Genomic DNA, 16,260 nt, shown 5'->3' with positions numbered 1-16,260 from the left:
CAACGTTTTATGGATCCTCACAGTTGGCCATTGGAGGGAGTGGAAGCAATGGACGTCACGATGGCACAATGGTTAGCACTGCTGCCTCACAGCACCAGGGACCCGGGTTTGATTCCCGGCTTGGGTCACCGTCTGTGTGGAGTTTGCATGTCCTCCCCATGTCTGCGTGGGTTTCCTCCGGGTACTGCAGTTTCCTCCCACAGTCCATAGATGTGCAGGTTAGGTAGATTGGCCATGCTAAATTGCCCCTTAGTATCAGGGGGACGAGCTAGGGTAAATGCATGGAGTTATGGGGTTAGGGCCTGGGTGGGATTGTGGTTGGTACAGACTCGATGGGCCAAATGGCCTCCTCCTGCACTGTAGGGATTCTATGGTTCAACCTGACAACAGGCATATTTAGAAGTGATAGTTGAAGTTTACACACTGATCAAAACTTGCCACAAGCAATAGACAAATAATAGCCCAGGCTGGCACTGCCAAGGTGGCATTGCCCAGGGCGCACCCTCCGCAAGTTGGGAAATATACTAAACCCCACTGCAGTGAACCACTCCTGGCGGGGGAGGAGACACTAGTGATCCCGAAGATTTTGGTCCCGGAGACTTCAGTCCCGGGCCCGCTAATGGAATTTAAATTGTATGGAAATTAGAATTTCCATAGTTTAATCCGCTCCGCGCCGTAAATCTGGCACTTGGGGACTCGCGGAGGCTGTGGCGTCCAATGGGGAGCCCGCAAAACGTCCTCCGCTCAAGTCTCCTGGCCTGCTGCGCTACAAAAGCAGCACAGTGGGATGGGAGGATTGCCCCCTGTATCTATACAAGATTGCCTTTGTGAACTTATCGACGCTCGGGGTTCCCTGTTCCATTACACTGAAGAATATTCAATTCTCTGGACAACTCCTTGCTGTTGTCTTTTTGTGGCTGGTAACTTGTTACAACAAACACAGCTCCACTGTGCCTCTGTTGACTTTGCAAATAAATACAAGGACAACTTCCGCAGCACATGGACAAGGATGAGTTTTGTAAAATGGTTTGGGGATGTTGCAACAGATGTTGCACAGTTAGAAAAGGGGGAGGGAGGTTGGTTGGCAGGAAGCTTGGTTTAGTCTTCATCTCGGTTGAGGTTACTTGTTTTCTCCAACTCCCCCACCCCTCCCCCCTCTCATTTTTTCAGGTTCGACCAGCACGTTCCTGCTTCAACCATGATCATAATGAATGGTGGAGCAGGCTCGAAGGGCCAAATGGCCACCTCCTGCTCCTATCTTCTATGTTTCATGGACAAGCATAGGTGGGTTATTCCACTCTGTGTGGCGTCACTTCCAATCGCAATCCTGTTGCAGGCTGCTATCCACCTGTACACTCTTCCGGCAGAAGTCACTGATTGAGAATGGTGTGCCTGCCAGATTTTTTTTTTTTTTAATTTCCCTAATCCAGAAGCACAGCAGCATCGTGGCTGCAGCAGTGGGGGAGACCAACTAACCCAACACAGATCATGGATTGGAAATGGAATTCAACTGTTGGGAGAGTATTCAATCACTGCTCTGTCCAATGGATTAAAGGGTGAAGCAGAGATTTAAATGAGCCTCTCTGAGCTGTCTGCCTTCAGAATTCAACATAAATGATGAGCTTTTGACCATCTTTATCGTGAGCACTGTAACGGCTTCTGAGAACTTGTATAGTTATCATCCCAAGGTGTTTCACGGTGGAGAATCGAGACCAAGCGGTTCGGAGAGATAACAGAAAATGGCATCAGGTGATTTCTTATGAAGACTTAAAAGAAACAGCTCAGGCGAGTGTGGCAAAGAGTAGGATCAGGTCAGCTGGGCATGTGTGTGTAGGGCCAGGGATGTGGTCTGGGTGGGGGGTGTAAGGGAGTAGGGTATAGTTAGGCCAGTTGATCAGAGACCGAAGAGGTGATGGGGCAAGTACAAGAAGTCAACATCAGAGAACCTTGGTAAATTTGTTCTTTCGTATGATGTGGGTGTTGCTGGCAAGGTCAGCATTAATTGTCCATCCCTAATTGCCCTTGAACTGAGTGGCTTGCTAGGTCATTTCAGGGGGCAGATAAGAGTCAACTGTATTGCTGTGGGTCTCGAGTTGCATGTAGGCCAGACTGGGTAACAACGAGCAATTTCCTTCTCCAAAAGGTATTAGTGAACGAGATGGGTTTTTAGGACAATTGATGATCAGTTCCACCAGTTTCTGTGGGGGGGATTACCAGCCTAGTGACAGTACCTCTCCACCCTCATCTCCCCTGGAATAACCTCGTGGATGCAGACATTCGCAGAGATGGGGAGAAGGAAGAGATTTGTAATTGGGAATGAGGATTTTGAATTCAATACGGACTGAAACTGAACAGTAAGCATGATGATGCAGGACTTTTCTCTGTCTGACTCTTTGTCTATCATCTGATGATATCCCTTTACAATTCAGAGAATCTGACCATCAAAGTGTCATATAAAAATCAGCCAGTTAGAGATACATCCCCTCGGTTTCTACCCTGTAATTTCCATTCAGAAATTAGTTTGATTACTGCATTGGAGAGGACCTGCTTTCAGTGGTGTTAATGAGGCCAACATATCAAAAATCTTGAAGCTGTAATGTGTTGGATTAACGATTATGTTGACGAAAGCCAATTCAACTTGCTCACTTTCAGAATCAGTCAATGCTCTTGATAACGTTTTGAAACTGTGCAAGCTGGAGGTGCTCTGCTTACTTCTGTGTGGTTGTTTCTTATACCTGAGTCATCCTTTCACAAGGCCTCATTACTAAAACTTCAGACTTCTCTGAATTTCGCCTCTCATATGACCTTTTGCATTTTTAAAGTCAAAGTTTTGGCATCATATAGACGCTACTACTGATTTGCTTGGTTTACTTTCCCACTTTGGTTGTATCCAGTTGTATGGACTCGAGGCCTTTGCCCAAGGGTCGCATTCGGTAATGTAGTGGTTATTTTCCTGGACTAGTAAATAGGTTCCCTGAACTTATCCTCTGGAAGTGGAGATTACATGACATGATGGGAGTTTTTTAGGGTTTGAATTCTGTTAGCGAAAAATCCAGGTATCAGTAAAAGAAGCCATAAAAACCCAAATGGTAGACCAATGTCCCTATAGGGAAGGGTGCCTGTCATCCTTGGCTAGGTCTGGCCTGTGAGCGATTCCAATCCTAACACGACATGTTTAACTCCTTAACCACTCTCTTAAGCAACCTCACAGGCCACCCAGTTGTGTCAATCAGAGATATCAACCGTGACGACTTCTCGGGAAGGAATGTTTGAAATAAATGAGATTTTAACTGGTTTGGCTACTTGAGTCTTTCTGGTAGGCAATTTTATGCCAAATAGTTACAGAGATGATGATAACAGTTAACGCAGACAGGGAGTACTGGTGTGAAAACATGTTACAGATGCAGTTATCACAGGGGCCAGAAATAAATTTCTACCGTAGAGGGAAATGTAAAAGTTGATTTGAGTTGTCTCACTAATGTTTCTCCTTTATTTTAGGAGAAAGAGAAATCAAAAGAAAAGGAAGTAAAGGACAAGGACAAGAAAATTGTAAACGGACACGTTTTTACTCCAATCTTGGCATTTCGTGCTCCACAATGTCACCAGTGTAACAAAGCTATTACCAGCCGAGAGTCTCACCTCTGTAACAGTAAGTACCTGGATTGCAGTTTGGTTGAGTCTTAGTGTAAGTAATTAATCTAATTTGTACTTAACATGACGCCACCATTTCCATGACCTCTTTCCAATGCTTCATGCTGATGTAATCATGCCTTAGTGCCATTGCCTCGACGATGCTTGGAAGTCAAGCTGTCTCTCTGATCCTGCGTGGTGAACCTTCGATGATGTGATTTGAACCCTGACGAAGTTTGGAAAGCCAAAGGTTACTTTGTGTGAACTCTTCAATTTGAAAGATCTGACGTTGAACACCCCTGGCTTTGGCCCTCCGTGGTAGATGCAAATACCTGTGGCACAAATGGAAAATGAAAAACTCTCTGGTGTGCAACAGTGGTCACTCAGAACAGACCTTGGAACGTATAAAGACTCAAATACACTTCACTACTCCTGACCCAATCAGGATTTGAGCATAGGAATAGAGATGTTTTACTGCAATTGTATAGAGATTGGTGGGGCCACAACTGGAGTATTGTGTGCAGTTTTGGTGTCCTTATCTGAGCAAGGATGTCCTTGCTGTAGAGGAAGTACAACGAAGGTTTACCCAGGCTGATTCCCGGGATGGCAGGTCTGTCATTTGAGGAGAGACTAAGTCAGTAGGATTGTATTCATTGGAGTTTAGAAGAGTGAGGGGGGATCTCGTAGAAACGTATAAAATTCTAACAGGATTGGACAGGGTGGATTCAGAAAGAATGTTCCCAATGGTGGGGAGGGGAATCCTGAACTAGGGGTTACAGTTTGAGGATAAGGGGCAAACCTTTTAGGACTCAGGTGAGGAGAAACTTCTTCAGAGTGGTAAATGTGTGGAATTTACAACCACAGAAAGCAGTTGAGGCCAAAATGTTGTCTGATTTCAAGAAGAAATTAGGTTTAGTTCTTGGGGCTAAAGGGATCAAGGGATTTGGGGGGGGCGGGGGGCGGCTGGATCAGGATATTGAATTTGATGATCAGCCATGATCAAATTGAATGGTGGAGCAGGCTCAAAGGGCCGAATGGCCTCCTCCTGCTTCTAGTTTCTATTTGTGTTAACCAGCTGATATAGAATGATATTGATGTTCCAGACCTACATCAACTAGAAGAACGATGATGATTCCGCAGTCAGTATAAAGGCAGTTCTGTTTCATTTTCATACAGGGTCCATGAGTAATATCATAAATCGTTGAGTCTTGAGATTGAATTTAAAATTTATCTTTCTTCCTTTCAAATCCCTCCACGTCCCCACCTGCTCCTCCTGCAGCCCTCCATCATCACTGCGCTCCTCCAATTCGGGTCACTCAGCTAATCTGATTTTAATTGCTCCACCATTGTCAACAGTGCCTTTCAGCTGCCTAGGCTCGAACTCTGGCATTCTCACCTTAAAACTCTCCATCTTCCTCAACAGTGTTCCTCAAAACCTACTGTCGATGAGACAGTGGTTAGCACTGCTGCCTCACAGCGCCAGGGACCCGGCTTCAATTCCGGACTTGGGTGACTGTGTGGAGTTTGCATGTTCTCCCCGTGTCTGCATGGTTTTCCTCCGGGTGCTCCGGTTTCCTCCCACAGTCTGAAAGATGTGCAGGTTAGGTGGATTGGCCATGTTAAATTTTCCCTCAGTAAGCCCACGTACTTACCCTTAGCAGGGTAAGTACATGGGCTTATGGGGATAGGGTGGGATTGTTGCCAGTGCAGGCTCAGTTCGATGATTGATGACATTTTTGATCATATATCTTACCGGGTGTCAGAGTTTATTTGATAACGCCCCCGTGAAGATCCTTGGGATGCTTTGCTATGTTATGGGCACTAAATAAATGTAAGTTGTTGTAGAGGGAAGAGAGCGGGAAATAAAAGTGATGCGGGTGAGAGTCAGGTCAGCTTCCCTCACCAAGTATTCCCACCCAATGTACAGAACTCTCTGACTCCATATTCGTGCATACATATATTGTGTATTGTGCATTGTACTAGTGTGTTGAACTGTAACCCAAGAGTGTAAATATTCCATGTGACACAGTACACTGCTCTCATTCATTTCTTTAAGCATCTTTACTAAAATTAACTTTTAATATAAGATATAAATAGAGGATAAGTCTGAGAGCAACCCATGGAAACGCATTTTATTTTCCACACATGGCGCTGACTCTAACCAAGGCAGAAACTTGTGGCTGATTAGTTCAGCCCAGCTGAAACAGTTTAGTCTTAGAGATATTGTGACTTTTAATAAAGCTGGTATCATTGGCCACCAGTTCAGCTCGTTGTGGATGTGCATAGCAGTTGTATCATGTAGGCATAATATTTTAACCCCTCTCCCCACCACTTTTGAATAATGTGCGTAGAGTGCATCCTTTCTCATTGGGCTACATGTACAAGGAGTAGTTTATAGCCTCTCCTTCCCAACATGTACATTAAGTATTTCATACCCTTCAGTCCTAGATGTATACTGTGTGTCCATCTCCTATATTTACACTGTGCATGGGGTATCTTAGATCCTCCCATCCCCCATACTGAAGCTACAAGGTTCTGAAGGAGCTTGAGAGGGTGAATGCTGAATCATAGTCACTACGGTGCAGGAAGAGGCCATTCGGCCCGTGGAGTCTGCACCAACTCTCTGTCCTATCCCATAACCCCACACATTTAACATGGTCAATTCATCTAACCTACACATCTTGGGACAACAAGGTGCAATTTAGCATTGCCAATCCAATTAACCTGCGCATCTTCAGCGCATTGAGTCTAAATCCCAACAGTGCAGATGGAGGCCATTTGGCCCATTGAGACTGCACCGACAACAATCCCACCCAGGCTTTATCCCTGTAACTCCACGTATTTAATCTGCTAGTGCCCTTAACACAAAGGGCCAATTTAGCATAGCCAATGAACCTAACCTGCACATCTTTGGAGTGTGGGAGGAAGCTGGAGCACCCGGAGGAACCCCGCGCAGACACGAGGAGAATACAAAGAACAATACAGCACAGGAACAGGCCCTTCGGCCCTCCAAGCCTGCGCCGCTCGAGTACCCACTAGACCATTCTTTTGTATCCCTCTATTCCCAGTCTGTTCATGTGGTTATCTAGATAAGTCTTAAACGATCCCAGCGTGTCCGCTTCAATCACCTTGCTTGGCAGTGCATTCCAGGCCCCCACCACCCTCTGTGTAAAATACATCCCCCTGACATCTGTGTTGAACCTTGCCCCCCTCACCTTGAACCCATGACCCCTTGTGTTCTCACCTCTGACCTGGGAAAAAGCTTCCCACTATTCACTCTATCTATGCCCTTCATAATTTTATACACCTCTATTAGGTCGCCCCTCATCCTCCGTCTTTCCAGGCAGAACAACCCCAGTTTACCTAATCTCTCCTCATAGCTAAGACCCTCCATACCAGGCAACATCCTGTTAAACCTTCTCTGTACTCTCTCCAAAGCCTCCACGTCCTTCTGGTAGTGTGGCGACCAGAACTGGACGCAGTATTCCAAATGTGGCCTAACCATCGTTCTATACAGCTGCAACATCATATGCTAACTTTTATATTCTATGCCCCGTCCAATAAAGGCAAGCATGCCATATGCCTTCTTCACCACCCTCCCCACCTGTGCTGCCACCTTTAAGGATCTGTGGACTTGTACACCCAGGTCCCTCTGTGTGTCTATACTCCTGATGGTTCTACCATTTATTGTATAGCTCCCCTTTACATTAGATCTACCAAAATGCATCACTTCGCATTTATCGGGATTAAATTCCATCTGCCATTTCTCCGCCCAATTTCCAGCCTATCTATATCCTGCTGTATTCTCTGACAATGTTCATCACTATCCGCAACTCCAACAATCTTCGTGTCATCCGCAAACTTACTGATCACACCAGCTACATCTTCCTCCAAATCATTTATACATATCACAAACAGCAGAGGTCCCAGTATAGAGCCCTGCGGAACACCACTAGTCACAGACCTCCAACCGGAAAAAGACCCCTCCACTGCTACCCTCTGTCTTCTATGGCTCAGCCAGTTTTCCACCCATCTAGCTAGCTCACCTTTTATCCCGTGAGATTTAACCTTTTGCACCAGAATGTGCAAACTCCACACAGACAGTGACCCAAGGCCGGAATCGAACCCGGCTGCCTCACGCTATGAGACAGCAGTGCTAAGCACTGTGCCACCATGCTGCTTCCTGTGAGAGGATGCTTTCCCTTGTAGGGCAATCTGGAACTTTGGGGACACAGCTTTAAAATAAGGGGTCTCCCATTTAAGACGGAAATGTGAGGAATTTCTTCTCTGAGGATCATTAATCTTTAGAATTCCGATTGGGAGACGTCAGTGAATCTGCCCAATACACTGACAAGTCTCAGGGACAGTGGTGCAGATTTCCACTCCATCTGACGAAGAAGCAGCGCTCCGAAAGCTCATGGCATTTGCTACCAAATAAACCTGTTGGACTTTAACCTGGTATTAAAACTCTTACTGTGTTTACCCTGAGCGCACAGAGGAACTGAATTCCTGATGTTGTTGATAGCCATTATCACTGCTGTTCTTCACAACCTCTGAGCAGGATTAAGCAAACGAGCTCTGTGCAGAGTCCTTTCTTCTTGTCTGTTGTAGCGAGATAATCTAGAGAGAGAGATGAGGATAATATAAACCCCGAACAGATACGTTGAGGACAGAATAGCACAACAGCAATCAAGAAGGAGACGATTAAAGAGCTGAATGTTGAGGTTTATACAAGAGACAGTTAAATAGAACAGTATGTTTTCATGTTTTGCATACATTCTCTGTGTCCCCCTCCTAGCTTGTGGCTTTAGTTTCCTATTTCTGTGCCTGTATCACTTACAGTTGTGATGTAACAAAGTTGAACACTTTGAAGGAGCGAGTAGCAAAATGCAAAAAATAGGTTTCTGATCGAATTACAAAGATATGAAATGTCCTCGCCAACCTCCTGTTCTCCACCCTCCAAATTGGTGGCAGAACCTTCAGCCATTAGACTCCTGTACTCTCTCAATCTCGTCCTAAAAGCTCTGACTTACTCCATTCCTTCCCACATTAACACCTTTCTCTTATTATCATGGTGATAGTCATTACCCGGAACTATTCCGTCACCTTCAGTTTAGCATTGCTTCATCCCCTTCCTTCCCAGCTGCCCTCCTTTGTGCAGCATTGAATATTTTGTGATCTTAACTGTGGCTGTTGTCATACCATTGTTTCCACACAAAATAGGACTTGCATTTATGTAGAGTCCTCTATCACCACAGGACATCCCAAAGCACTTTACAGCCAATGAAGTACTTTTCAGCTTTGGCCATTTTTATAATGTTATAATTGCAGCAGAGTGATTTGCGCATACCAAGCTTCCACAAAAAAACCAATGTGATAATGACCTAAAAATGTTGAGATATTGATTAAAGATTAAATATTGGCTAAGATACCAGGGTTAGAATCATAGAATCCCTACAGTGCAGAAGAGGCTATTCAGCCCATCGACTCTGCACCGACTCGCTGACAGAGCATCTTATTGAGGCGCATCCCCTTGCCCTATCCCCATAACCCCACACATTTACCCCGCTAATCCCCCTAACCTACACATCTTGCGACACTAAGGGGCAATTCAGCATGGGCCAATCCACCTAACCTGCACATCTTTGGACTGTGGGAGAATATCGGAGCACCTGGAGGAAACCCACGTAGACAGGGGGAGAATGCCTCACCCAGGGCTGGAATCGAACCTGGATCCCTGGTGCTGTGAGGCAGCAGTGCTAACCACTGTGCCATCATGCTGTCCCATACTCCTCAAAATAATGCCATGGGATCTTTTAAGCCAATCTGTGAGGGTAGATGGGGCCACAGTTTCAACACCTAATCTGCAAGATGGCAACCCTAGCAGTGAAAACCATTACAAATAGTGGCCGGAATTTTACCGATTCCGGGGCGGGCGAGGCTCGCAGAACGGAATTCTCTGTTGGTCTCGGACGAGATTTTACGAGTCTCACCTTACATTAACACTGCAATGAAGTTACTGTGAAAATCCCCTAGTCACCACACTCCAGCGCCTGTTCGGGTACACTGAGGGAGAATTTAGCATGGCCAATGAACCTAACCCCCAGCATGTCTTTCAGACTGTGGGAGGAAACTGGAGCACCCGGAGGAAACCCACGCAGGCACGGGGGAGAGCGTGCAGACTCCGCACAGACAGTGACCCAAGCCGGGAATCGAACCCTGATCCCTGGCGCTGTGAGGCAAAGGTGCTAACCATTGTACCACCGTGCCGCCCCTATGGGACAGGTACAGTGCCTCAAAACTGGCAACCTGGGAACTGAGACTGTGCTGAACTTCAGACCTTTCTGGATTGTGGGTGGGGCAACACAGTAAGGAGTCTAACAACACCAGGTTAAAGTCCAACAGGTTTATTTGGAAGCAAACACCACTAGCTTTCGGAGCGCTGCTCCTTCGTCAGATGGAGTGGATATCTGCTCTCAAACAGGGCACAGAGACACAAAATCAAGTTACAGAATACTGATTAGAACGCGATAGTGTGACATAACTGGTGGCCAGGTTCCGCGCACATGAGGACGGCCTAAACCGGGATGTTGGGTTTATGTCACACTATCAGTAACCCCCACAGCTTGCCTGCTGGACTTGCAGAATCTCACTGGCTGTCCTGTCTGGAGACAATACACATCTCTTTAACCTGTGCTTAATGCTCCTTCCACTCACATTGTCTGTATCTTTAAGACCTGGTTGGCTGTAGAGATTCACATTCTAATCAGTATTCTGTAACTTGATTTTGTGTCTCTGTGCCCTGTTTGAGAGCACATTTCCACTCCATCTGACGAAGGAGCAGCGCTCCGAAAGCTAGTGGCGTTTGCTACCAAATAAACCTGTTGGACTTTAACCTGGTGTTGTTAGACTCCTTACTGTGTTTACCCCAGTCCAACGTCGGCATTTCCACATCATGACTTCAGGTCAAGCCATGTCAGGTGCAGATCATCGATCGCTTGGGCATGAGAATAAGCTAGCAGCGTTAGCTAATCAGGTACCACACTGTGCTAATGCAGCACCTAGGTGAATTGTCCAGCTTTTGTTTTCTTTATTTTGCTCCATTCTAACAATGCTCAATTTCCAGACAACTCCAGTCTTTGGACAGCCAGATGAGAGGTACGGAAAGATATTTTACGACCTATGGGGAGAGAGCGGGTAAATGGAGTTGAAATCAACCATGATTGAATGGTGGAGTGGACTCGATGGGCCGAATGGCCTTACTTCTGCTCCTATGTCTTATGGTCTTATGGACCTCGCTGACTGAAATTAGCATTATTTTGTAACCAAAATCTGATTGGTAGATGGTCATTTAAGGTCAGTGTCAAATCCAAACTATGCAGTTAAACGGTGCTGTGTTATCTTCGCATTTCCCCAATAGCTCCCTTTACTGATATCTGCATTTAAGGATTAATGATTGTGGCCTGACTAACAATTGAATTCTTTGGATTTAGTGGAGCGCACGTAATTCAGATGAAAACTGCCCCACGACTAAACACAAAGACATCTTTGTAAACTCTCATAATCAGGTCCAAATCAAAACAAAAGGATACAGAGAGAAATTTCATGGAGGTGTATTTTTTTTTTAAAACTGATCCATCTAGAGACAGTAAACATGGAACTGTGCAAGTTAAACTGCAAGCGGACTGAAATTAGGGAAAGGCAAGTGTCAGACTTTGATCTAAGATTCTTGGAGTAATCAGTGCATTGGATGAGTACAGTGAGCTGAGGCCAAAATTTCCTTGGCGCTATTTAAGAGCCTATTGGATGGTGTCAAGACTGCGTAGGCTTATTCCAGACAAATGAGCTAGGATGAGAGGAATGAACTTTCTAATCTGTACTGAGACAGTGAATTAAAAACTCGGAGGTAACCACAGTGGTCAGTAGGAGTACAGTGTCAAATCCCTATGAACAGAGCCCCTGTTGCTGTAGGATACTCTCCAAGTACTGCCCTTCGCTGCTATTTTTCACTCCTTTTTGGTTTGTTTAATTAATGTACTTGATGGTGAGAGTTTTGTTCAGGTTGCTCATATCAGTTGATATAGATTTTTTGGAGAATAGCGAGATGCGGTCCTCACAGATACGATGGATGAATCCTGGGCAGCCTCCTTCTGTAATAATCATGGTTGACACAGAGCAGGTGTGTGGCTTTTGTGGCCAAGTCTCTCGCTTGAAACTTGATTGTGAAATGTACATGGGGTCATTCAGTTCCTCTTTTTTTTTGTAGTGTACACATGTCTCAGATTTTCGTTGAGGCTTTTTGAATCTCTTAGTTCCATATTGATGCGGCCACAAACTGAAGGTCAGGGTTCAAGGGCATAGGTTGGGTGCAGGTGAGAGAGCAAGTCCTGAGGCAAGCATTTTCCTCCTGTATATAGGCCCCAAACCCACCCCTGGGTGAAACAGTCGCTGGATTCAATTTTCATGCACCCCTTATCTGACCTTGAAATTGACTCTTTCAGACAGCTTGGAGCTGCTCCTGTACCCAGGCTAGCAGGACGAGCCTCTAAGGGCGGCACAGTGGTTAGCACTGCTGCCTCACAGTGCCAGGGATCCAGGTTCGATTCCCAGCTTGGGTCACTGTCTGTGCGAATTATGCACATTCTCCCCGTGTCTGCGTGGGTTTCCTCCAGATGCTCCGGTTTCCTCCCACAGTCTGAAAGATGTGCTGGTCATCTGCCTTGGCCATGCTAAATTCTCCCTCGGTGTCCCCGAACAGGCGCCAGAGTGTGGCAACTGAGGGATTTTCACAGTAACTTCATAGCAGTGTTAATATAAACCTACCTGTGACACTAATAAGTAAACTTAAATTTAAACCTACCTGGTACACAGGCAAAACCCTTGACCAGCCTGCCATCAGGAGGTCACCTCAGGACACTTAAACTGGCCCCCACCACCTACTGAGATCTAAAGGTCACCTGGAAAACCCCATTCAACTTCCTTTGATTAGACTCAGTGGACTATGTCAGCTCCCTGCTCAGTGCAAAAAGGGAGAAAGGTGTGAAGAAGTAGGGGAACTGGCACACCAGACAGCAGAGCTATTTGTAGGCCCCACCTGCTTTTGATTCTGGCCCTGGCAATACTCAAAAGTACTGCCCAATGATTCTGAAAATAGGTAAAAGATTGGGCAAATTAGGCAGCTGCAGTATAATGTGAGAAAATGAGAGTTTATCCACTTTGACAGGGGGAATAGAAAAGCAAAGTAGTGTTTAAAGGGAGAGAGACTGTGGAATGCTGTGGTACAGAAAAATCTGAGTGTCTTTGTACATGAAACGTAATACATTGGGATTTTTAAGTGTTTTAATGTCATCAACACTGCAGTGAAGTTACTGTGAAAATCTCCCAGTCGCCACACTCCAGCGCCTGTTCGGGTACACTGAGGGAGAATTTAGCATGCGCAATGCACCTAACCTGCACGTCTTTCGGACTGTGGGAGGAAACTGGAGCACCCGGAGGGAACCCGTGCAGGCTCCACACAGTCACCCAAGCCAGGAATCGAACCCGGGTCCCTGGCGCTGTGAGGCAGCAGTGCTAACCACTGTGCCGCCCAAAACCATTTGGAAATGTTTCTGCCCGGTTTCGTTCCAGGGACCTTTCACATGTGAGGCAAACGTGATAACCACTACACTACAGAAACACAATGATGTTGGCCTGTATTGCAAAGGAATAGAATATAAAAGAAGGGAAGTCTTACTGAAGCTGTATTGGCACGACCACACCTAGAGTACTGTGAACAGCTTTGGTCTCCTTATTTAAGGTGGGATATACTTTCAATGGAGGCAGTTCAGAGAAGGTTCACTAGGCTGATTCAGGGGATGAAGTGGTTGCCTTATGATGAAAGGTTGAGCAAATTGGGGCTATGCTCATTGGAGTTTAAAAGAATAGGATGAAGGGGATAGATAGAGTGAACGTTCAAAGACTATTTCCTCGGGTGGATGGAGCTATTACAAGGGGGCATAACTATAGGGTTCGTGGTGGGAGATATAGGAAGGATGTCAGAGGTAGGTTCTTTACGCAGAGAGTGGTTGGGGTGTGGAATGGACTGCCTGCAGTGATAGTGGAGTCAGACACTTTAGGAACATTTAAGCGGTTATTGGATAGGCACATGGAGCACACCAGGATGATAGGGAGTGGGATAGCTTGATCTTGGTTTCCGATAAAGCTCGGCACAACATCGTGGGCCGAAGGGCCTGTTCTGTGCTGTACTGTTCTATGTTCTATGAAGTGATCGAATTGAAACATGTAAGATACTGAGAGGACTTGATAGGGTAAATGCTGAGAGGTTTGATGGGCCGAATGGTTTATTTCTGTTTCCTATGTGAGAGATCTTTATAAACTACAAGACTGTAATCTATATAAGAAAACTCCACTGCATAGCGTGCCTTTATTCTTTCCCTTCCAAATGTCTCCTTACTTTCTCCTCTTCATCCCAGACTGAGATACATCTGGTGAATGTCAGTTCCAATAACCTGTTCTAGAAAGCACACAGCATAGACTCGATTTTCTGACCTTCATTAATTAATGACCCAATGTCTGCACCAATCAGGGAAGCCCAATCTCCTGAGGAGCCCTAAGAGAAATTCGGAGATATTAGGCCTGCAGTGAACATGGGTATGGGACAATTACTGGGCTGGTAAACCAGAGACTTGGACTAATGTTTCAAGGACATGAGTGCAAGTCCCGCCATTAATTGTGACAATTCATGATCATTAAAATCCCCCTGGTTCACCAATGTCTTTCAGAGCAGGATATCTTCCGTCCTTACCTGGTCTGGCCTACATGTGTCTCCAGACCCACAGCAATGTAGAACAAAGAAAATGACAGCACAGGAACAGGCCCTTCGGCCCTCCAAGCCTGCACCAACCATGCTGCCCAACTTAACTAAAACCTCCTACCCCCTTCCGGGAACCATAACCTTCTATTCCCATCCTATTCATGTATTTGTCAAGATGCTCCTTAAAAGTCACTACCGGAACTTCTTCACACAAAGGGGTTGTGAATCTGTGCAATTCCCTGCCCAGTGAAGCAGTTGAGGCTACCTCATTGAATGTTTTTAAGGCAAGGATAGATAAATTTTTGAACAGTAAAGGAATTAAGGGTTATGGTGAGCGGGCAGGTAAGTGGAGCTGAGTCCACAAAAAGATCAGCCATGATCTTATTGAATGGAGGAGCAGGCTCGAGGGGCCAGATGGCCTACTCCTGCTCTTAATTCTTATGTTCTTATGTATCTGCTTCCACTACCTCCCCCGGCAACAAGTTCCAGGCACCCACCACCCTATGTAAAATATCTGCCTCGTACATCTCCTTTAAACCTTGCTCCTCGCACCTTAAACCTGTGCCTCCTAGTAATTGACTCTTCCCCCCCCCCCCCCTGGAAAAAAAGCTTCTGAACTATCCACTCTGTCCATGCCTCTCATAATCTTGTAGACTTCTATCAGGCCGCGCCTCAACCTCCGTCCAATGTGGTTGACTCTGAAATAAATGGTCCACCAACTCTTTCACTTGTTGGTTCAGGGGCACTTGGGGATAGACAATACTTGCCAGCCTTGCCAGCGACGCATGCACCCCAAGAATGAATTTTAGGGCACCTGTTTTAAGGCCTTGTCCCAGAAGAGTGCTGCCACTTGTTAATCTGCATGTCAGCAAGAGGCAATGGCTTCAGAGGAGGAGAGGGAATACTAACAAAAACATGAAGGAATCAAGATCCAAGTGGAAGTTTGAGCATAATGTGTGCCTGTGATTGTCCCCATTTAAATTAAGTACATTTTTTTTAGAACGATATTTGTTTTGGTTATTCTTTCATGATGTAATTTGTTTTGCTGTGAAGCTCGTGACACATTCAGTCCCGATCACATGGGATACACTTCGTGGCCAAGCAGCAAGTCCGTCCTTTGTTTAATTCTCCACAGCAGCTGTTTAACCGCAGACATCAAAGGATTCAGATTAGCTCTAGTTTGTGAACTTCTTGATGCCAGTTATCTGCACAAAGTCTGTTTGACAACTATTCCCAGCAATACAGCTGCTAAATATTTCATCACTGGCCATTGGAATTCTCTGCAATCATGCATCCAGTCATCTCTTCCAATTCAAATTTTCCCATTTCCTACTCCACGTTTGCAGGGTAAATACGTGGGGTTATGGGGATAGGGGCTGGATGGGATTGTTGTCGGTGCAGGCTTGATGGGCCAAATGGCCGCCTTCAGCACTTTAGGGATTCTATATTCTTATGATGCAGGCTAGGAGCAAAGCGGCCAAAATAAAGACCAGTCATCCAGGAACAGGTGGAGGCCATTCATTGTCTCAAGCTCAGCAATTCAGCCCTGTCCCTCTTTGGAAAGCATCCTGAGATATTGTTCTGTCAGAATGGCTATTGCTTTACACCTTTAATTGAATTACAGTCCATCTTTACTCATGATATTAGAATCATTGGGGGAGCAGGGGCTCAGCAGTGAGACGTCACATATCTTAGTGACCAAAACAGGTGTTGCCTACATGGAGGCAGAGGAGCTTTGTGTGTGTGTGTTTAATGTAAGCGTGAGCTACCTGTACTGCTCTTTGTTCAGCCTCCCCACATTTATAGCAAAGAACAGT

General features: G+C 45.7%; 1 protein-coding gene across 6 annotated transcripts in view; it reads left to right on the top strand.

Annotated features, from left to right (window-relative positions):
- Window positions 1–16,260, top strand: part of LOC144511194 (A-kinase anchor protein 13-like) — a 441,197-nt gene that overhangs the window by 354,437 nt on the left and 70,500 nt on the right. For all 6 annotated transcript variants that reach the window (XM_078241273.1, XM_078241272.1, XM_078241271.1 and 3 more), the window contains one exon: window positions 3,499–3,649. In XM_078241273.1, the coding sequence (XP_078097399.1) occupies window positions 3,499–3,649 (151 nt within the window). The remainder of the gene's footprint in view (window positions 1–3,498; window positions 3,650–16,260) is intronic.

The sequence above is a fragment of the Mustelus asterias genome, chromosome 24 (genome assembly GCF_964213995.1).
Source record: "Mustelus asterias chromosome 24, sMusAst1.hap1.1, whole genome shotgun sequence".
Lineage (NCBI taxonomy): Eukaryota > Metazoa > Chordata > Chondrichthyes > Carcharhiniformes > Triakidae > Mustelus > Mustelus asterias.
This window is presented reverse-complemented; position numbering and strand designations above follow the sequence as displayed.